Source organism: Canis lupus, chromosome 14, assembly GCF_011100685.1.
Source record: "Canis lupus familiaris isolate Mischka breed German Shepherd chromosome 14, alternate assembly UU_Cfam_GSD_1.0, whole genome shotgun sequence".
NCBI classification, from domain to species: domain Eukaryota; kingdom Metazoa; phylum Chordata; class Mammalia; order Carnivora; family Canidae; genus Canis; species Canis lupus.
The window spans coordinates 18,646,083-18,669,110 of NC_049235.1; the positions used below are offsets into that span (position 1 = coordinate 18,646,083).

Sequence of the window (23,028 nt, forward strand, 5' to 3'; positions counted from 1 at the left end):
TCTTGGACATGAGGAGGAAGGAGAGTAACAGTGTAAAATCCAAGTGCTGTGTTTGATTTCCATGTCTGCTCATGAGAAGAAACCTTTGTTTTCTTACTGCCTTATGAAACTAAAACGTACACATTCACATATTTTTGAACATGAACTTTAGAGGAATATATAAGAATTACATAAGAATTCACAGGGATATAGAGCAATACAGAAATAGAAAATAAAAACTTTCTAAAAATAAATTAAATCTTTAATAATATAAACTATTACCCATATGTCATGTGCTGTGTTCCCACTCAATTTTATTATTATTATTATTTTTAAAGGCTTAAAGCTTTATTTCTACAAATCACTGTTAAACACCAAAGCCTTTACATATAGAGACCATGCTCCAACTCAGGCCAGGAGCACTGCTCTGCAGGAAGAGCTGCTCCGAGGAAAGAGGGTGGCACCATGGTCAGAAACCCAAGAAGTCCAAAGTTCAGGGTGAAGAGGGGTCAGGGTCTGAGGACCTCAGCCAGAGCAGCCCTGGCAGCTGCAGTGTGTGCACTCGATGATCCGGCCTACTTCCAGCTTGCTTTTGGGGACCCGGCAAATGCAGTTCATCCCAAAATTGGTGTCCCATGTCTGAATGCAGCGCAGACAGCATACATTCTCATACCCCTGCTTTTTTTTTTTTTGCGATCAGGTTTTTATCAGCATAGCCTTCTTTAATACAATATTCATACAGTTCTCTGCTTAAGGCTTTCCGCTTATAAAAGAAGTCAAAAATATAGCAGCTTTTCTGGTGGTGGATCCTGAAGATAGGCTGAGATTCCACTTCCCTCTTTCCCTCATGAGATTCTGTTTCAGCTTCTCTCATCTTTTGATCTAATTCATCCAGTGTTGGCTCCATCAACTCCCAACCATCTGGGGGAGCTTTCCGGCTTCTTTTGACTTTAGGCATTTTTCTCACGAGATAATTTGCAAAGATCGTCTGCTTCTCAAGAATGTAACATAAAGAACTCTGGTCTCTTCAGTTACAGGCTTAGGTTCTTGTCCAGCTCTACCAATTACTATGTGACTTTGGGGATGTCACATTCCCTTTCTGGTCCTCAGTCTTGTCTGAACCACCATCACCATCAGGCACCACTTCTCTCAGATTTTATTATTTTAACAAAACTTTATAAGGTGCTATGATCTTGTAAAACTGAGTGATCACATGGACTATCTTTGAATGTATGTATGCAGTTTGTTTTAACTGAAATTGTCTTATTAACATGAGAGCACAAATGTTAGAAAAAGAAGGGAAACTCTTTTATTCACAAGTATTTTATCTTTGTTTAAAAGTCTTATCAGTAGGATATATTCTTTAATCAACGCTAGGAATACAATTCTATTCCAAGTTAGAAGCAGCAATAGAAAGTTAAACATTTTAACAAGAGCTCAGCTAAGATTATGTTTAGTTAATAAGGAAAAAATTTTAGGGTGGTTTTTAAAGATTAATTTGTTTATTAGATAAACATCTGGGTTTGGTTCATCATTCATTCCTTTGGCAACCTTGATTAATTTATGAGATTTTCATCCCCCTATACTAAAAAAGCAGTGAGTTATCCGGTGTTACGCACCATTGACAGCAAGTTAATGGGATTCTAGATCCTTTCACATTTCTCCCTTTAGCAATTCCTTGTTGCTTTGAGTGGAACCATGCTCCAAGAGCGTATCTATGTGTGAGAGAGCAATACAGAAATGAGAAGAATTACAAGTGATTGGAAAGTGAGTCTGAAAAAATGAAAATATGTGTTTGTATTTCCTTTGGTTTGTGATAAGATATTCTGGAGGGATACACACAATTAGCCAAACCAAAAACGCAAACCAAAAACTAATATGACGTCTGTCCTGATATATACTCTTTAAAGGATTTTAATTTGTGAACCGTGTGAATGCATTATTACCTGTTCATGAAAAGGCTGTATAATATTGTCTGTGATTTAAAGTGTTCCAGGGTTGGGTCTTGTAAGGGGGGTGGGGACACAGAGATACAGCTAAAGCTTATTGTGGTTAATCTGCTCTCAAGTAAGAAATGCAGGGCATTAGGGAGGGAATTTGAAATTGAAGGGGAGGAAAGGCAGATGGAACTTGGGCAAGTGGTGCCTGGGAAAGCTGACCGGTTCTCTTCCAGCCCTGTGATGGGACTGCAACCTTTCTTTGGCTCTGACAGTTACAAATTGCATTCAGTTTAGAAGTTCCTCCTTAGACATCCACCTGTATATGCCGTGTGATCTCGGTGTTATAAAACAATACTGAGAGGTGAAGGGGAATTCATCATACTGGTTATTAACCTCATTTCTGCTTTCAACTTGTCTTTGTAAACTCTCATTGTTCCTTCATCTTGTTTTATCAACTTTATTTTTTGGGTGTATTTTATCTTGTTATATTATGCATTTATGTGAGCTACCATAAATTCTTTCTGGAACTAGAAGGTGTATGAAAGAATACATGCATAACTAACCTAGGGAAACGTTAACATATTATTTCTGTGGAGGTTAGAATACAAGTGATTTTGTATTATTTTTCTAGCCTTATGAGATATAATTGACATATAACATTGTATAAGTTTAAGGTGTGATGATTTGGTACATGTACATACTGTAAAATAATTTACCACAATAAGGTTAGTTAGCACAACCATCACCTCACATGATTGCAATTCTCTGTTTTGCTGTTGTAAGAATCCTTAAGATCTACTCTCTACAGGTGATTTTAACTATCTTATGGTTAGCCTTATGCATTTCCGAGTATGTAGGTACGTATATTATATATTTATTTACAGAGGGTATTAATTCCTTTTCAAATTAGACTATGTACATATATTTTACCAAATGCAAAAGAAAATGTTTGTGGTAGGACTGGTGGACTTTTCCAGCAGAAAAATACATAAGGTGGTAGAGAAAGAAACCAGAAAGGGGCTGTGGGACTTAATTTTCCTTTCACCATGTGCTTCTGTGAAAAGATGGGAAGAAACAATGTAAATACAGTGGTTCATTTGAAACACTGAAAAAGAAATGCTATTCTTTCAATTTCTTCCTTGTGTATAAAATAACAAGTCATGAGACATAGTTTAAAGTCAGTAAATACAGGTGTGTATCTTTTTTTTTAATAGTTGCAGTGCAACCACTGTATGGATCTAATGTCATTTAAAATTCCCCTACTGTTGAATATTTGGGTTGTTTCTACTTTTATTTGGCCAAAATGAAATCTTACAGTATAGCACTGTCAGGTCAGAGTGTTTGTAGCCAATGTAATTATACATATTCATCTTTCATTTTGGAGATCTACAACACTCAGATGATCATTCTGTCCCCACTCCGGCCTCTTGCGTCCTACATAATTGCCTTGTGTTACTTTGTATACCTGCTTCTCTCTAGGTCTCTGACCACCTTCATTTCACAGAGTTTCTGCAACTTGATCCTTGGTCATCTTGTTTTATCTGGTACCATTTATTTAGAAGTCTTGGCTAATGATGATTGTTATCTGAATCAGTTATTTCACTTAGAGGTTATAAAATGGAATTTTCTAATTCTACCACTTGGTCTCTAACTGATTTTTTTAAAATACAGCAATATACAAGGAGGGAGACCATTTCCAGAATCAGCAATTCAGTCAAGTAAAAATTTTAAGCCTGAAAAAAAAATAGCCATAAAAGAGCAAGATTCTTATTTTTAGTAGTTCTCTGTAATCCACACTTAATTGCACACTTGATTGAAATAAGGATAAAAAATCTAATTGTACAATTTGACTTTTCTGTAAAATTTTTGACAAAGAGTCAAGGCCATATGAAAATCAAAACCAGAATAATTTATTTGAATCCATCTTTCCATGAACAAAAATAAAAATAAGACTTTAGTATGTCATTTCCTTCAGTGTTTTACATCTTTCAAAAAAAGTTATTAGTAATTGACAACCTAGGAGAAGGGAAGTCTTGCTGTTGTGACAGCCATCCTTATTGTGTGGTACAAATAGCAGGAAGGAAGTTTGGGAATAAAATTATAAAAATTAATATAGTAATTTAACAGTAATGAGAATTAATAAAACAAAGCCTGTTGGAAATTTTACAAATATAAAGTTTCCACATTTGGAAATTAGATAGAAGTGTCAGTGTTGATGAAAGTGAAAGTATAGATTAGAAGTAATTGAGCTTTTTAGAGAAACTTGATATGAAAAGAGTAATTGGAAAGTCCTGTCTTTTTTCTTCTCTCAGTCACTATGATAAACTGTCCACTGAGGACTATTTCCCCACCATGTTTCTCCGTAGCACAATGCATTGTGTATATGCTGGAAAACGTTCAGTACAATTTTTACAAATGACTATTCTGCATTTCAAAGGAGTAATGAGTGAGAGGTATTAGGCTTGGTTTCTTCACTGATTCCAGATGAATATACATTTCCACTGTTTTTCCTCAAAATGTTCCTTCATTATTTCACTCCAATGCACTGCTTTACCCATGAATGCTCACCTGGCAAAGAGATGTTACAAGATATATAAAATATTCTACAGATTTCCAGTTCCATAGGTAGAAGAACCTTAAAATCTTATTCTTTTCAATAGCTGCAATAGGAATGTTTTGAACTAGTCAAGAAAATTACACTTATAAACAAATAAGTATAAGGAGTAAGCAATCAGTAAATTTTGTAGAAATTTTCCTTTTGAAAGTAGAGGTTTACTTACTCAAATGTCCTGATTTTAAAATACTAACAGCCAGCCAAGGGTTTAAAACAAACAGTGCCAGGAGCATTTAATGAGGTCAACAGATGGCATTTAAATGAATGTAGCCATAAGTTCAATAAGCAAATAACTGGGTAGAGTACTAAAATATGAAAACAGGTTGACTTACCTATTTATTAAACACCAGTCCAATTAGGTAACAGACACATGCAGCAGTGAAAACAACACTGCTAGAATAGTCTAAGAGCCAAAGAAAAGAATTTTTTGGCTGTCTTTCCTATCTCAGAAGCAACTGTCAAACAGGATTACAAGAAGGCAGAAAGTTATTATTCTTTACTCAGAGCTCCCACATTCACTTTGGGAAGTAGGGAGGAAAGAGATTCACCAGCCACCTGTAATACTGCATTATTCATAAAATTGATCTTTGAGTTTAATTGGACTTAAAGAATAAAGCCATGGGCAATCAGGAGGGTAATATGGCCTTTGCATGTTTAGGGAATATTTATTTTATTGAGGAATATTTATTCTATTAAGGACTGCTAGTCTTTGTTACAATAGCAAACAAGAACACACCAAACTATGGGGTCCTTAAAAGACTCAGGCTTTCTTAACCTCTATCCCTAGCAGATAATGTTCTGGAAATGTTTGTAGACTGACTGTAAATAAAATAAATGTAAAACACTTTCTGAAGAAAATAAAATACTCTACTTGTTCATTTTTAGTATATGTGCTGCCAAAGCGAGCACTCTACTTGTTCATTTTTTAAATTTAGGTAAAATAAATCTGTATTCAAGGAAAATTCCACTTTAAAAAATGTTGGCTCTCCTTTAGGATGAGTTAGGAGAGAGAGAGAGAGAGAGAGAGAGAGAGAGAGAGAAGGAAAATTTTAAGAGAGAGAAGAAAGAAGGGAAGATTCAGAGAGGTCAGATCAAAGGATGGAGGTAAAAGAAGAGAGAATCCTTGGAAGATAAAGATACACAAAGAGAAGCAAAGAAAGACTAGAAAGACAGGAAAGGAGGTGAGCCCAGTCCATGGAGACAGAAGACTGGGAGTGTGAACTGGGGTTGTTACCCCTAGAGGGAGCATGTCCTGAATAGCAGTTTTGAATAGTCCTTTATGGACTTGAAAAAGAACATTTCTGCTTTACTTTCAACCTTCCAAGTTTACTTCTAAAATAGAGTTTTATATTCCCAAGAAACTCTAAAGATATTGCTTATGTCTGAGAGCACTCTAGTTTCAGAGAGTGATTTTCTTTTTTAGCTTAGAGAATCATGTTTTTTTTTTAACAAGTGAAACCAACCTGATCACTTTGTGTTCTGAAATTATAGCTGCTATATTCTACAACTTTATAAATAAATCAACACTTATTTTATTATTGGGAGCTTTAAAACATAAACCTCAAGTTTTCATCTGGTTTGTTTGCATTCTAAATAAAAAATAGATAATGCAGAACAAAGGACATATAGAAAACCACGTGAATTTAAGTAGGATAAAAATCTTAATTGGATACAATCTTAAAATTGGGAAGCAGACACACTCTCAAAATTCTTTCTGTTCTTTACATTTAACAACAAAAACAAATCCCTTAATTTTCTATTCCAGAAGTAAAGAGAGTCAGGTGTCATTTGAGAAGAGGTTTATTCATTTGTGAGAGAAAGAGAGACAGAGAGGCACAAAGGGGAGAAGGACAAAGAAGGGGAGGGAGAGAGACAAGCAGACTCAGAGACACGATGAGCAGAGAGCCCTACCTGGGGCTCCTTCCTAAGACCCTGAAATCGTGACCTGAGCCAAAATCAACAGTAGGACACTAAACTGATTTAGGCGCCCAGGTGCCCCAGTAATATAAACATTTTCTTTTCTTTTCAAGCCAGAAGTTCCTAGCTCTGTCAAGGTCTGCTCGTAATTTACCTGACTCCCTTTTCTCACGGTTCCCTGGGTCAAGAAGCAATGCAGTGATACCTCTAAGGTATCCTGCCACTTAGCCCTTAAATGACTGCATAGTCCACTGTCCCCACCCCCCAGGACTGGGTCTCATTCCCCTACAATAATTTCCCATGCACTCATCCACTGCTGGCTGTTATTTTTGGTATTTATCCAGAGGTGTGCATGAATTACTTCGCTAGAACTGTTTCTTTTGCCAGAGGGGAAGTTCCTGTGTGTGGTTATTGATGTTCTTTTCAAAGTCAATAAATGACAAATAAAGAAATGATGGAAGATGATTTGTGGCAGTTATGCCTGCAGGAACAGCATGAAAAGGGGAAGTTCATTTCATTATTTCAAAAGGCTGTAGGCTTAATTTCTCCATGGCCAAGAAGGGAGGGCAAATCCTTAGTGTCAGCCCTGGGGTTAACTGGTAAGTAGTTTCCTGGCTTTGGCCTCAGCTCAGATTTTATCCTCTCTGGGTGTGAGGCCAGTGATTTTGTTCATTTGAGAGTAGAGTAGACTGCTTTGAATCTGTAATAGGCTGGGCATTTGATGATAACAGTGCTGTGCATATTTTGTCAGTTTTTTTTTTTTCCTGGTCCCAATTGTAATGACAGATCATGGGCTCTAAAACCACCACAGTCATTGGAAAATCATCAAGATGACCAAGATGGTTTGAGAACTGGCCTGAAAATCTCTTTCATACCCAGACTCATTGGGGGAAATGCTGGATTCCAAAGCTCTGCATTCTAGACCAGTGGCCCAAGTATGTAACTCTAGAAAATACTTTTGTGTTTGTCTATTTTTTCTCTAAAATTATTTTCTAGTGGGGAAGTGTGTTCAAATGTATAGGAGGATAATTTCCTGTTTTAATATTTTTCTTCTGAGCCTTCCAATACATTTTGGGGAAAGCAAAGTAGCATCACCAAATGCAGGTTCATACTTACTCTGGATGGTCGTGCTGTTGGGCAGGGATGTGCTGAATAACTTCATATATTGTACTGTGAAAATCTTGTCCTGATACACCATCAGAGGCTGGAACAGACCTACTTGGCATCTAGAAAATGTGGCACACACAAAAAATTAGCAGACTAATAAATAGTATGACTATTCTGCTGCATAGCTGAAAACAACTGGAAGTAGCGATGATTAGAGAAGTAGATCTGTTTATCTTCCCTATGATATCCATTTTCTCCTTGCTATGGTTTCCTGCACTTACCCTATGGTAGTTTGTGCAGCAGCATAGCTATGAAGTCAGAAGAGGACTTGCTTGACAATACTATCACTTTTTTTTCTTCATTTAAGAAAAAAGCTGGCAGTACTGTAAAGGAACTATAATAGAAAGAAAAATAGCAAAAGAGTAGATATCAGGACAGTTTAGAATCAGAGCATATACTATTATCTTTTATATTACATCTCAATTAGCTTTTTGACATTATTTGCCAATTATATGTGCAAAAATGGTTGAGAAGAAAGAATAACGTATAGATAAAAGCCCTCATCACACTGCAAGTTGATACAGAGTGTACCCAAAAATACAGAACACATGAAGGGATGTGTTTTGGATTGAAGGCAGTCACGGGCTCTAACAGAAGGCTTGGAAGAGTGTGGAAGTACTGCAGTATATTTCTGCCTGGTAAAAACCAACATGTGTTTTACTGAAACTGGCACTCATGTTTTATTAACTCCCATTCCTTATATCTGATCATTTTCTTCTTCCAGAAACACTGCTTTCCAATTAGTTAGCTGAAGTCTGGTTCCCCTTCTCATCCCAAGCTCTTCCAATTTTCATCACACTTCCAATGGATCACTTTCAGCCCTTTATATTTATAGAGCATCACCTAGAGAACTCTTTGTCCTTAATAAATCATCTGAAGAGTTTGTTATCTCATTCCAATTTAATCTGCTATGTTGTATTGGAATATCTTAGCTTTGTGTTTTCTTTGAAAACGATTTCCATTCCATTTGCTAAAGTTCTCACGTGCAGCCTTAGGATATGTAATTCATCCTTGCATTTTGTGCCAAGGAGATTTTTTTTTTAATTTAAAAAAAATTTAAATTTATTATAATTATTATTATTATTTGGAGTTCAATTTACCAACATATAGCATAACACCCAGTGCTCATCCCATCAAGTCCCCCCTTAGTGCCCATCACCCAGTCACCCCTACCCCCCACCCAACTCCCTTTCCACTAACCCGTTGTTCATTTCCCAGAGTTAGGAGTCTCTCATGTTCTGTCTCCCTCTCTGATATTTCTCACTCTTTTTTTCTCCTTTCCCCTTTATTCCCTTTCACTATTTTTTATATTCCCCAAATGAATGAGACCATATAATGATTGTCCTTCTCCAATTGACTTATTTCACTCAGCAAAATACTCTCCAGTTCCATCCACGTCGAAGCAAATCGTGAGTATTTGTTGTTTCTAATGGCTGAGTAATATTCCATTGTATACATAGACCACATCTTCTTTCCATTCATCTTTCAATGGACACCAAGGCTCCTTCCACAGTTTGGCTATTGTGGACATTGCTGCTATAAACATCGGGGTGCAGGTGTCCTGGCGTTTCACTTTATCTGTATCTTTGGGGTAAATCCCCAGCAGTGCAATTGCTGTGTCCTAGGGCAGATCTATTTTTAACTCTTTGAGGAACCTCCACACAGTTTTCCAGAGTGGCTGCACCAGTTCACATTCCCACCAACAGTGCAAGAGGGTTTTCCTTTCTCCGCATCCTCTCCAACATTTGTTGTATCCTGCCTTGTTCATTTTCCCCATTCTCACTGGTGTGAGGTGGTATCTCATTGTAGTTTGGATTTGTATTTTCCTGATGGCAAGTGATGCGGAGCATTTTCTCATGTGCTTGTTGGCCATGTCTATGTCTTCCTCTGTGAGATTTCTGTTCATGTCTTTTGCCCATTTCATGATTAGATTGTTTGTTTCTTTGGTGTTGAGTTTAATAAGTTCTTTATAGATCTTGGATACTAGCCCTTCATCTGATATGTCATTTGCAAATATCTTCTCCCATTCTGTAGGTTGTCTTTTAGTTTTGTTGACTGTTTCTTTTGCTGTGCAAAAGCTTATCTTGATGAAGTCCCAATACCTCATTTTTGCTTTTGTTTCTCTTGCCTTCATGGATGTATCTTGCAAGAAGTTACTGTGGCCGAGTTCAAAAAGGGTGTTTCCTGTGTTCTCCTCTAGGATTTTGATGAAATGTTGTCTCACATTTAGATCTTTCATCCATTTTGAGTTTATCTTTGTGTATGGTGTAAGAGAATGGTCCAGTTTCATTCTTGTGCATGTGGATGTCCAATTTTCCCAGCACCATTTATTGAAGAGATTGTCTTTTTTCCAGTGGATAGTCTTTCCTCCTTTGTCAAATATTAGTTGACCATAAAGTTGAGGGTCCACTTCTGGATTCTCTATTCTGTTCCATTGATCTATGTGTCTGTTTTTGTGTCAGTACCACACTGTCTTGATGACCACAGCTTTGTAGTACAACCTGAAATCTGTGTGCCAAGGAGATTTTGGTTTACGGTTTGTACAGTTGACTCTTGAACAAATTGGGTTTGAACTGCACAGTTCCACTTATACATGGATATTTTTTGATAAATAAAGTACAATACTATAAATGTATCTTCTCTTCCTTATGCTTTTCTTAGCATTTTCTTTTCTCTAGCTTACATTATTGTAAGAATATAATGTATAATACAAATATGCATTAGCTAACCGTTAATGTTATTGGTAGACTTTGGCCTCCAACAGTAGGCTACTTGTAGTTAAGTTTTGGAGGAGTCAAAAGTTACAGGCAGATTTTTGACTGAGTAGTGTTAGCACCCCTTATTCCCATCTTGTTCTAGGGTCAAGTGTATTTGAGATCAACTGTTGAGTTTCTTTGGTATGGGGGTGTCAAGGGCTATGATAAAAGCAATCTATAGGTAATAACTAACATATTGACCTAGGCTTATATTGGAGCTAGTGATCAGTAATAAATTTGTTCATTTCATGCCATTGCTTTCTGTCCAATTTCACAAAGAGGTGCTAAATGGACATAAAATGAAAATGTACAGCAAGTAGAGAGAGGAGGATTCCACATGTCCATGTATCACAAGCTAAGAGATGATTCTGATTTTTAAAAACTCAAAAAGTTAGTAATTTAATGTATTTCCCTCTTCCATTTTGAGATCTTGGTTTTATTATTATTTTTCCTTTTCTTCTCAAAGTCATTGCATTTGGCTGCTAATCTTTACACATAACTGCCATGCTGGCTTCTAACGCAGATTCTCCTACACATATCCTGTTCCTCATCCTTTTCCTTCCATTGTTGGTATTGATTTCTCACTCCTTCCAGAAGCACCTGTCACTATCAATGAAGAACCTTAGCTGACTCCTCAGGGGTTTTCAGCTTTGAATATGGACATGGCTCCAAATTAAGTTATTCTACTTATGACAGAAATAAGTGGGGCTTCTGATCCATAATTAAAGCGTTCATTTCTCTGCCCCAAGTTCTTGGGGATTATAGCATTTTGCACAAATACAGTCCCTCCCAAAACATTTTGAAACTGAGTACTAATTAATCACAAGGCTAAATTTAAAGTTTCTTACATAGATCCCACCCCTTTCTAATGAATTCCTAAGAACAAAAACTGCATTATTTTAAAAAAAGAAACCCCCAGCTTCAAAAACTCAATACTAAGTTTTACTGGCTCTTCAGTTTCCTGCTTTTCTATTTAAAAGCCACACTTGAGAGGGGGCTTTCTGCTGTGGTGAGAAGCTACTTGAAATAATATATCTACAAATATTTATTTTTGTCTTTTTGGTTGTAGAAGTGAAAGGTGAGCCAATGCTGTCTGAGACTGAATAGGGCAGTGCAAAGCTTTGCAATGCAGTCTCGCCCTTCATTTGTGATGATGGTGTTACCCACTTGCCCTTAGGAGGATGAAATCCAATCAGTCTCCCTCTATTACTTTATTTATTTATTTTTTTAGTATATGCACTGCTGAGACAAGCATCTTCTTTTACTCACATAGCATTTGCAAAGTAAAGTCTGTGTCTAGGAAAATTACTGGATGAATCTTACACATGGACAGAATTCACTAACAGATGAGGTAACCTATCCCTAAGGACAGATAGTTCCTTAAAAAAAAAAAAAAAAGGGAAATGAAAATGCCTTGAAGCAAGCAGTCTGTTTATGGCCCCTTCCCTAAGTGAACTATCACAGGGGAAAAGGAAGCAGAAGTAAAACTGGCCCTACAGGAATCTATAAAGATGCTAACAAGCTGATTAGCTCAGAGAACATTCTTTATGTCTGTTAAACAAAACGGATTGTTTTAAAAGACCTTGTCTTTGCAGACTGAAAAAATGTTTCAGTGATGTAAAAGCTCCTCTTCTCACATCTCAGGCACCTTTAGGGTAAAAAATAAAGATGTGCACTTGCATACTTTGGGTTTAAATGGTACCTTTCTTCTGAAGAGCAGAAGGGTATGATTGTCTTTGCAAGCTATGAGGGGAAAGGAAGGGGAAGCTGAGGAACACAGAGGGAATTCAGTGACATTACAGTCTGTAAACCATTGAGGTGATGCAGAATGTTTTAAATCAAGGTCCCCTGATCCACTATTTGTTTAGTTTCTTGAACATCAGCCTAGTTCTCTTTTCACTGAGCTTACCAGATAAAGAATGTTTACGAATTAGTGTAACTTCCTAATTGGTGTTAGCCTTACTTATAAAGGCCAAGAAAGATGCTTTAGCTCCTCAGATCTGGCAACATCATTCATTATAGAGCGAGTAAACTGCTGAGAGTAGCACAGCCATTTGACCACACTGCCTGAGTGCTTAACTGAATGCCGCTTACACCTGTGGTTAATCAGCCACTAGGAAAACCAACCCTGGGAACACCGGAAGCATCTGGAAAAGCAACAAATTCATATATTCCAAAGTCATCCAGAGCATCTTCATGGCCTGAAATGTAAAACAAATACTACTTACAAAACAAACACCTCAAATTGGTATTGTAGTTTTTTTTTTTTTTAAAGTCTTAACTTACCTTTATTGTTTGCTTCAAGTGCTATGTGTATAAAACCAATGTAAGGTTTCCTAATCCCCTACCGTCACATTGCTGCTAAGCAGTGTTGGAAATCATTCCTTCTGAAGCTGAATTGGGACGATTATTCTTAAAGCTTGATGTGGGAGTTGTGTATTCTATATTCAAATGAACATATGGGCAGGCTTGTCCTCTGTAACTCTCAGATATCAAAGAGCACACCAAGGTTTCAACCTGGGAGTCATAGCATAATTTACACATAATATGTACTACACCCTGCCAGATCTAAAACAGAGACCATTAAAACTAATAAGAATATATACTTAAATAGAGCTGCCCATGTGTCCAAAATATAATACAAGGCAATATCAAAATCACCCAAACTATCATCTATAAAATGATGTGAATGGGGTGGTTGGGAGGAGCCAGATGGTCTCTGGGGCTTGATAAGGGGAAGTAGACCCACATTCACTAAGCGTCCAGTCATATTAGGTACTCTACCTACATCATTGTATTTAATTCTCATAGCAACCCTGGTGTGTGTGTGGGGGGGAGGTGTGGATAGGGGAGTTATTATCTCTTGTTGAGGTCAAGAAAAATTAATTTTCTCAAGGTGACATTGGGGAAAAGTGGCATATATGGCACTGAAACCCAGCTCCATGTGACTCCAACGCCTGAGCTAAAGCCCTATTGCTAACTTAAAACAACTCTGCAGGGAGTCAGTAGAGAATGGCAATGAGGGCCAATGCTAGGGACAAGAAGCAGCAAGCCAGTCAAATCTCCCTTTCCTCCTCTCCCTGGGGTGGAGCTGCCAGCATTTATCTGCTTTAAGAATGAATAAATTGAGAGGGTCCTGGGCATTTTCAAAATAATGCAAGGATCAATGGCTTAGGATTCAAAAGAACTCAGTGACAGTGGACAAGTGACTTAATATCTGAGCCTTGGTTCTCTTGCCTCTAAAACGGAGTTGAGTGCTTTTCAGGCTTTTTTTACAGATTTGCATGACTTTCATAAAACCAATAATACAAGGGATAGCACTTTGTAAAGTGAAGGCACTATTCAAAGGCAAGGGATTGTTAGTATTATATTAATCTTAGCTTATGTGAATTCTATTATATTAATAGTAGATTATATATAATAATGAATATCAGTCATATGAATTAATATACATTAACATTGATAGTAGTCCCTTTCAGCATGGCCATTACCTGAAAGAGTTTGAGCTTTTCGGTATTCTGTTTCTGGCCTGAAAAGACAAATAGATGTTTCTGTTAGTAATAACAATTGAGGAAAAATCATTCAAGAAAAAATTATTTTTGTAGAAACATATGCATTACCTGCCTTCTAGCTTCTGTTTTATAACTAAAATCAAGAGAGAAAAAAACATAGTAAGGTACTTTGTCATACATATATACAACAATTTGTAAATTTTCTTTCTAATTTTAACCTACCTTTGTAGGGTTGATATTTTTTCCATAGGAAGAGAAGACACATGGATATAATCAAAAAGAGTGATACTCCTGTTATACTTGCTAAAGGGGACAATGATTTCCCTTTCTGTGCAAGCTTCTCCAGTCCTAAACAAAAAAGACATACTTTAAATATTTTTATTAAAGATCAATAATAAATTACTATATAATTTGAGTTGTTTATGCTTTATCTGGGGACATTACTGCACTTATATATTATTTCTTGTGTGTATGTATGTTTCTACATATATATATATACACATATATATGTATATATAGAGAGAGATAGAGAGAGATTGAGAGAGAAAGAGAGAGAGAGAATGCATTAGCAAGCAAGTGAGAATGATAAAGTCCAAGCAGAAGGAATTTTAGAATACACAGCCATTTGGCCACAGTGGCCTAAACTCTCTAAGAATATTTGTGATTGGAAATGTGGTAAACTGCCTAGGATAATATGGATGTGTTGGACTAGATGTAGCAAATAGCTTATGCCATACTTTCCAATAGGGTTTACTGTGTTCACTGCCATTAACTTAGATCTGTTTGACTTCATTGTATAAAACATCCGCAGATACTGAGTTGTTCTCTTTCCTTCCATCTCACTCTTTCAGTATAATTAGGGTACATGGATTTTCTAGGCAGGTGGTGTGTGATTAAAGGGCCAGAGGGGAGGTGTGTATTTCAAATACACTCTACTAATTTTTGATCAATAAATAAATTTTAATTCCTAAAATAGAATCTATGTGATTGTCAATAAAATATTTGAAGTCTCACATTGTAACTAAGATTCACTTTGTTTTGCAAGTCATTCCTTTTATTAATATTCCTATGTAAAATATGGGGTAGTAGGTAACATCTGCTGAGTGCTTATAATACATCAGGCTCTGTTCTAAGAGTATATGATGTATATTAACCCATTGAATATTCACAGTGATCAATAAGGAATTATTATTATCCACCTCTTATAGATGAGGAAGCTGAATAATAATTTTTGATGCTGGATGAATATGTCCTCAATTTTTTGTGCCATACATAATGTAATGGCTAGGGGCACAATATACTTTTAAATTTGATCTGTATTATTTTCTTCATCACTTTAAGTGTAGACAATTTTACTATAGAACAGCATCCTGTGAGTTTTTAAAAGTAGTATTTTCATGATAATTAAGTTCAAAATATTTTATAATTTTCATTGAGATTTCTTATTTGACCTATGGGCTATTTAGAAGCATGCTGCTTAACTTCCCTTAAGTTTGGGAGTTTTCTAGTTTTGTATTCTGTTGTTGATTTTTGAAAAGTTGAAGTCCACTCTAGAATGTAGACTCTGTTTGATTTTGATCCTTTGAATGCCAAGATTTTAGAAAAATGACCATACACATGGTTATAAGAACACAGAGTGTGTTCTAGAATTGTTGCATGTTATATTCTTTATTATTTCAATTAGGTCAAATTATTTTTCTCTATTTCTACTAAGTTTTTGTCTATTTGTTCTATCAGTTACCAAGAGAGATATGCTAAAATCTCTCACTCTGATTATGGATTTTTCTACTTCATTAATATTTGCTATTTATTAGATACACTTTGAAGCAATGCTACATACAGATTCAGAATTTTTATATCCTCCTGCTGGATAGACCACTTTAATCTTATGAAATGTCCATTTTTTATCTAAAGTAATACTTATCTTTTTTTTCCTTTTTTTTTTAAGATTTTATTTATTTATTCATGAGAGACACAGAGAAAGAGAGAGAGGCAGAGACACAGGCAGAGGGAGAAGGCGGTTCTATGCAGGGAGACCGATGTGGGACTCGATCCTGGGTCTTCAGGATCACGCCCTGGGCGGATGGTGGGTGCTAAACTGCTGAGCCACCCAGGGATCCCTAAAGTAATACTTATCTTTAAAAATTATCTAATTCTTATCTAATTTGCCTGATATTAGTATAGCTATATAAGCTTTCTTGCTTTTTTTAAAAAAGATTTTATTTATTTATTCATGAGACACACACACACACACACACACACACACACACACACAGGGAGGCAGAGACACAGGCAGAGGGAGAAGCAGGCCCCACGCAGGAGCCCTATGTGGGACTGACTCGATCCTGGGACTCGATCCTGGGACTCCAGGATCATGCCCTGGGCCAAAGGCAGGCGGTAAACTGCTGAGCCATCCAGGGATCCCTTATATCAGCTTTCTTTTGGCTATTTGTATGGTTTATCTGTTCAGCCTTTTACTTTCAATCTTTCAGTATACTTACACATAAGATGTATATTTTATAAGCATCCAATTGTATTTTTTGTATCAAATAGTAGTTTTTAAACCAGTTTTAAACCAGTTTGACCATATTTGTCTTTTAGTTGGAATATTTAATGGAATTACTAATATATATTTGGCTTAGATCTACAATCTTATTACTTTTTATATATTTCCTCCCTTTTTATGTCTCTTTTCTTGTTTTAATTTGGATTAATCAGGATTTCATTTTATTCCTCTTTTCTTGTCTAGTTACTTGTTAGTTGTACATTTTTCTTTGTCTCTTAGACTTTGAAGATTAAAAAAAGTTAACCAAAACTAATACTTGCACTGCTTACCACTTCCACTGGCCTCCAAAATATGAGAATAAGTTCCATATAAAAGATGAGAAAGCTAAGACTGCAGGATACACGATGTAGGGCTAACAGGGGCCAAGGGGGAAAAGAGGCAAGAGAGCAATAAGGAAGGAGTCTGAAGAGATAAGGAAGTAGAAGTGCCTAGCTGGCTCAGTTGGTGGAGCCTGGAACTCTTGATCTCAGGATCATGGTTTTGAACCTCATCTTAGATGTGGAGATTACTTAAAAATAAATGTTAATTAATTAAAGAGATAAAAGAGATTAGGAAGCGATGGTAAAAGTAACAAGTGGGATCCTCTGTAGGATAGAATATGCAAATTCAATCATTTTAGGAAACAAATTAAAAGGAACAAAAAGTTAAAAATGAAGGAGAGGCAAGAAGATGTCTTATTTAAATATAACATGTCCAATCTGCATATTAAACTAACTGTCAAGCTTCAGGATCACGGAAGTACCCGGCAAAGAGCTGATGCATGCAAGAATGTAACTTCACCATTAGAATGAGAAGTACTTGAAGTAATAATTATTAGCATATATAGGCAAAGAAATAGTCTCAGAGAAACTACAATATTTGCCATAGTCAATAAGTCATAGAACTAAGACTGGAACATAGTCCTAATTTTTTTCCATAGTCAAAGAATGGTTTTGTAATGCAGGTAGGCTCCTATATATTTGGCTTTCCCTCTAATCTTTTCTAACACCATACTTGATGTGTTTCAGCTCTCTCACTTCTTGACAGACTGCCTTCACCAAAATTCCCCTAAGCCCTCACAAAAGTATTGAATTCTAATTTATTCTTGTCAGGTTTCTGCTATGTGTTTACCATGAGAAAAATTGCAGAAAGACATTTTGGTATAGTCTCAGTTGTTTTTCCCTCTCAAGATTGGCCCCTGTTAGTCCTACATTGGAGAATTACCCTGTAGTGACCAGTGTCTGTACCCCAAAACCTTTGCTATAGCGAAGGCCAACCATCATTTTCCTGGAGAATGAGGAATAGGGATAGTACTTATTCTCAAAACAAATGATCTTCCCTGTAGGCCCCCTTCTTCTCTAGAGCATCCTGAGTCTCTCCTCTCAAGATTCTCTGTCCCAGAACATGAAATTTGCTCCCTTTCATAAAATAAAAAATGCCAAATATGTCAAGGATCAAACCAAGGGGCACAGTTGCTACAGTCTCAGCTCCAGGCAAGTGTGTTTTAGAGAGATGGACTTCCAGACCCCAACTTGAAAATAAGGCAGCAGGGAAATTCTGATTCTATTGCTACAGAGAATGTACAGGAATTCTGAATGCAGTTCTGGACACTCACAGGAGCCTCATTTTTTCTTCCAGAGAGTTTTCTACTGTTCAGCTTATAGCATACCATTCTCTTCATTATTTAAATGTGACTGACTCATTTACCAAAGCCCTAGTGCAAATGCTATTTGCCCCCTCCTTAGGCAAACACATAAAATGAAATAACATATTAAGTGCAAATATGGGCAAGAGGTGTGGTATCCATGGTATCACAGCCCTGCTGTTTGAGAGACTGCACCCAGAACAGGACAGCCATATGCTCCCAGTCTGCATGTCTATTCCTAGATCAGAATGGAGTTCTGAGATCTCTCTCATCCAATCTGTTTGCTGATTATGGTAGCTGTATGGATGTCAGGGTTGTAGTTCTTTCTCAGCCATTTTCTCCAGTGGCCCAAAGTGAAACACATCTCCTTAAGATCTTAACATGAGAAATTTCTAGACAGAAGAAATCAGTCAATTCATTTTACTGTTTTGGATCCTTTTTTTCCTTCTATATGAAAATATGTACAATAGAAATAAATACAAAAATGATAAACTTTTCAGGATCACATGCAAATTTGAGACATTTCTGTTATATCTGAATCTCAAACTACAGCCACATGGCTCTTAGGAACTCCAGTAATTTATATATTTGAATGTCTTCATTAAATGTCTTCATTAAATTTAGAACACTTGAATTTTGATCATAAACATCTTCATTCTAAAGAAGTCCTTAATCAAAAAAAAATCATTGATTTTTTTCAAAATACAAGTGGTAATTTTATTTTTTTATTTTCATTTTTTAAAAAGATTTTATTTATTTATTCATGAGAGACAGAGAGAGAGAGAGAGAAAGAGAGAGAGAGAGAGGCAGACACACAGGCAGAAGGAGAAGCAGACTACATGCATGGAGCCTGATGCGGAACTCAATCCCGAGACTCCAGGATCACGCCCTGGGCCAAGGGCAGGCACTAAACCGCTGAGCCACCCAGGGATCCCCAAGTAATTTATTATTCTAATTACTATTCTTCCCTTGAAACTTATATTCTAGATATGATTTTCAGTCACAGGTTTTCATAATTTCTCATTAATATGAAGCATACACATGCCATGAACAAACTAGAGTATCTCTTTTTATATGGCACAAAATTAGTTAAGGGAATGAGAAAATGCGCACTATCCTGTATATGTGATCTATTTTCTATTTTTTTTATTTTTATTTTTTGTGATCTATCTTTTAGAAAGACCATAGTCTTATTGATATTCTTAGTCGAGAATGTCAAGGGAGGCAGTTTATATAGTGATTAAAACAAGGGATGTGAATTCAGATATTTTATCACTTACTAGCTGTGCAACTTTGGGCATTGCTCCTGTTTTCTTTAGTGTACCTCCACTGAGACAGAAAGGTCAATTAGTATTTCAAATTAGATGTGAATCATAGCCCATGAGGTGGAAGGCACCATCTAGTCAAGTCCTACCCAGACAAGAAACATGGAGCCCATCATCATGTTCTCCAGGTTTCCTCTTTCCAACTAAAAGAACTTAATAAAACTTTTGATTATTTCCTAACCCTGTTATTTCCTTTCCATATTTGTGGTCTTGGAGTCATTTCTAACTCCTTTGTTGCCCTCTATGGCTCATTGCTGAGACTTTCTGGTTGGCCACATTATTTGCCTCAGTAAAAACAAAGCAGATCATCTATTTTTTACTACTGGCCTCTGGTTGTACCAAATACAACTTGGTTCTGAAAATATTTCAGAGGCTAGTATCTTATCCGTCAAAATTATTTCGAATTCTCCACCCATCCTTTTTTTAAAAAAACATTTTATTTATTTATTTGAAAGAGAGAGAGAGAGCACACCAGTGAGTGGGTGGGGGGTGGAGAGAGGCAGAGGGAGGAGCAGATTTCCCCACTGAGCGGAGAGACGACATGGGGCTCAATCCCAGGACCCTGGGATCATGACCTGAACTGAAGACAGATGTTTAATCAATTGAGCTACCCAGGTGCCCCATTTCCACTGATCTTAACATAGATTGCTTATCACAGTGGATGGTCAGTTAGCGATCAATTGGTAGCTACAAATGATGTTCATTTTTTCACTTTAGGTTAGTATACACTTTATTGCAGAGATTTGTTAATTTGGAAAACTTTTTTAAAAATCAAATATTTAAAACATATTAATACTACTCATTTACTTTGCCATTTGCTGCCGTCTGAGTTAAAGTTCTGTGGACATATGGGGGTTGAAAAATAGCTCTAAAAACCAAAAAGAGGTCACTAATGTTGACAACTCTGAATCCCTCTGAAAAATAAGCACCTGCTCTTCTTATTTACTATAATAACAAATACCTGGTCTTTGTACAGGTCAAACAGGTTTTTTTTTTTTTATATTTTGCAAAAGGCAATTATTTGATATAAAGACTGTAGCTGTCTTTGGGCTTTGGTAATAAGATCTTAATCAAATATTGGGGGCTTCTGATATTATGAAAATACTTTGGCTAAATATTAATGGAGAAAGTTCAGGCAGTGTGAAAGTTTTCAATGCAGTATACAACTACATATTGTAGTCATGTTTTCACTTGCAATGAGAATGAGGAAGAAGGCTAAGATGACAACCAGTTTGCTATTAAACGATTTCATATGCTTAATTACAGCTTGCTTTAAAATTATGCTTTGGTTATCTACTGAGGTAAAAATCTGGGTAAGCATATTAAAAGTTTAGTAAAATAGAAAGCAAAGGATGCACCTTAGCTGTTTATATGCTTGCTATTCATATTAGGTTGTGGTCATTTTGTTAGCAGGGATTTTTTTTTTAAATTGGCATTCTCAATGCTTACCACAGTATTTGGCCCATAACAGGTGCTAAATAATGAATAAATGAGTTTCTGATTTATAGCACTCTAAACACATATATGCTTTGGGGAACTATAAGGGAAATATCCATTGCCCAAATGACACATAATTCAAGTAAAAATTCTAGAATTGCACTGTCCAATATGGTAGCTACCAGACACATATGGCTATTTAAGTTATAATTAATAAAATAAATTCAGTACCACAGTTGCATAGCTAAATTTAAATGTTCAAAAGCCAGATGAAGGTAGTGGTTACCATACTGGCTAGTGCAGATATCAAATATTTCCTTCATTGAAAAAAATTCTGTTGGATAGCACTTTTCTTTAAAAATTTTTTTAAAAAATTTATTTATTTGAGAGAGAGAGAGAGAGAGAAATTGAGCATGAATAGGGGGCAGAGGGAAAAGGAGAGGGGTAGCAGGCTCCTGGCTAAGCAGGGAGCCCGACACAGGGCTCAATTCAAAGACCCTGGAATTATGACCTGAGCTAAACGCAGATGTTTAACTGAGCCACCCAGATGCCCCTAGATAGCACTTTTCTAGAAAGTGTGATATTTTCTTCATATAAAAATAGCACCTCAGAGTGCCAGTATATAAATTCATATGATTTCACAAATATGAATACTCTCAACTTTAAGGAATTCTGGAAGGATTCTATCCACTATATATTTCTTCATCAATTTGTAGTTTGTTATGGTCTTAAGAATTCTTGGTGGCTTTTTAATAAGTTCAAAAGACTATAGAGGGAAAAAAACTTAAACACATAATTATCATACTTGTGCATGTTAAATATTCAGATTTCTAGATCCTACCTTCAAGATCTGACTCAATCGGTCTGAGAGGTCTTAATAAAAATACATTATTAGGCCTATCCAGATGATTTTGATGCACATGGCCCAAGGGCCACATATTAAAAAATTTAGCCTAAGAATTGGAAGGATTATTTTCTTGTTTCATTTACTCAACAAAATGTATTGACCCTTTCTATATTATGAGCCCTAATCCAGGCATAAGGGCTGTAAAGATAGAGAAAGAGATCAACAGAGAAAGTATTGATGGGTGGTACTTTTTGCACACTTGTTGCTACACCACTAAAAGGCAACACCAGACACCACTCCCTGTCCAAACCTGCTCTTGGGTGTACCCCAGGTGGATACTGGCTTGTCTTTATGTGTAAAGTTGTGTCCAGGAGAGAGAGAAGAGAAAGCTCAAAAGGATGGGAATTTGGCAGAAATACATTTTTAGGTAGTGATATTTAACTTTCTGTGGATTGATGAGCTTTGCGAAAAATCAGATGATTTCTAGAGAATGTCAAAGTTCACAGACTTATAAAATGTTGTAGTTTCCAAGATGTTGAGACTCCTGTTGAGAACTTCCAGATTTTAGGTGTTTAAATGATGAAAGAGGAAGGAAGGTCCATGAAGGACAGTTAGGAGTCAAATTAGATAGTAGGAAAACCAGATTTCCAACTTATAGAGATTTATTCACCTGAATTAATGTAATAGCAGATATAAACCAGTTTAAATGAGTAGCATGCTTCTATTATATTCCTGATTTTAAAATCAGGAAAATACAAACACATATTTAGAAATCATTTATTGACTTGTCTTTTTCTTCATAGTCCCTCAGAGTTAGCAATTGAATTCTCCCTCCATTTTGTTTTGAGTTTTCTTTCTTTGACTCATAGAAGCCATGGATTAGTTAACTCAGGAAAGAGTTTCTTAGAGCTTATAACAATCCACAATAGTTTTTTTTTCACATAAGTGTAAAATAGAGCTAGGACAGCTTGTGTTTGTATTTCCTTGGGATCCTCGCCTTTTATGTCATACTTACCTACAGAGGTGATGATGACTGTGAAATGAGCTTCATCTCGCCGTCCAGTTACATTGTTGTAAGCACAGCACACATAATCAGTTGTCTTCTGGGCTACTTTTTCTGATGCAACTTCCAAGTGAGGCCCGTGCTTAATGACATATGTTGTATTGTCAGTCCTCTGGATCCAGGAATAGGTGTTGGGGGGATAAGAATCAGCAGAGCAATAAAACAAGATGGCCTCTCCAATATCAACAGTAAACACTTCTCCTACTTTAAGCCCTTTGTCAGAATTAACTCGAAGTCCATAAGGTCCATCTGCATTAATTAAAAAAAAGAAATAAAGAGGT

At 36.3% G+C, this 23,028-nt stretch overlaps 1 protein-coding gene and 1 pseudogene across 2 annotated transcripts in view; both read right to left on the bottom strand.

The window, feature by feature from the left end:
* Positions 1-273: 273 nt before the first annotated feature.
* Positions 274-8,747, bottom strand: LOC119876972 (annotated as a pseudogene).
* HEPACAM2 (HEPACAM family member 2) overlaps positions 4,561-23,028 on the bottom strand; it is a 38,984-nt gene continuing 20,516 nt past the window's right edge. Inside the window, exons 3-9 of one of the 2 annotated variants that reach the window (XM_038556834.1) lie at positions 22,700-22,996; positions 14,108-14,233; positions 13,994-14,018; positions 13,865-13,902; positions 12,501-12,574; positions 7,567-7,676; positions 4,561-4,936 (exon numbers count right to left, since the gene is read on the bottom strand). In XM_038556834.1, coding sequence (XP_038412762.1) covers positions 4,927-4,936; positions 7,567-7,676; positions 12,501-12,574; positions 13,865-13,902; positions 13,994-14,018; positions 14,108-14,233; positions 22,700-22,996 — 680 coding nt within the window. In that variant the 3' untranslated portion in view covers positions 4,561-4,926. Of the gene's footprint in view, positions 4,937-7,562; positions 7,677-12,500; positions 12,575-13,864; positions 13,903-13,993; positions 14,019-14,107; positions 14,234-22,699; positions 22,997-23,028 lie in introns of those variants that run through there. The other variant, XM_038556833.1, reaches the window with a different exon arrangement.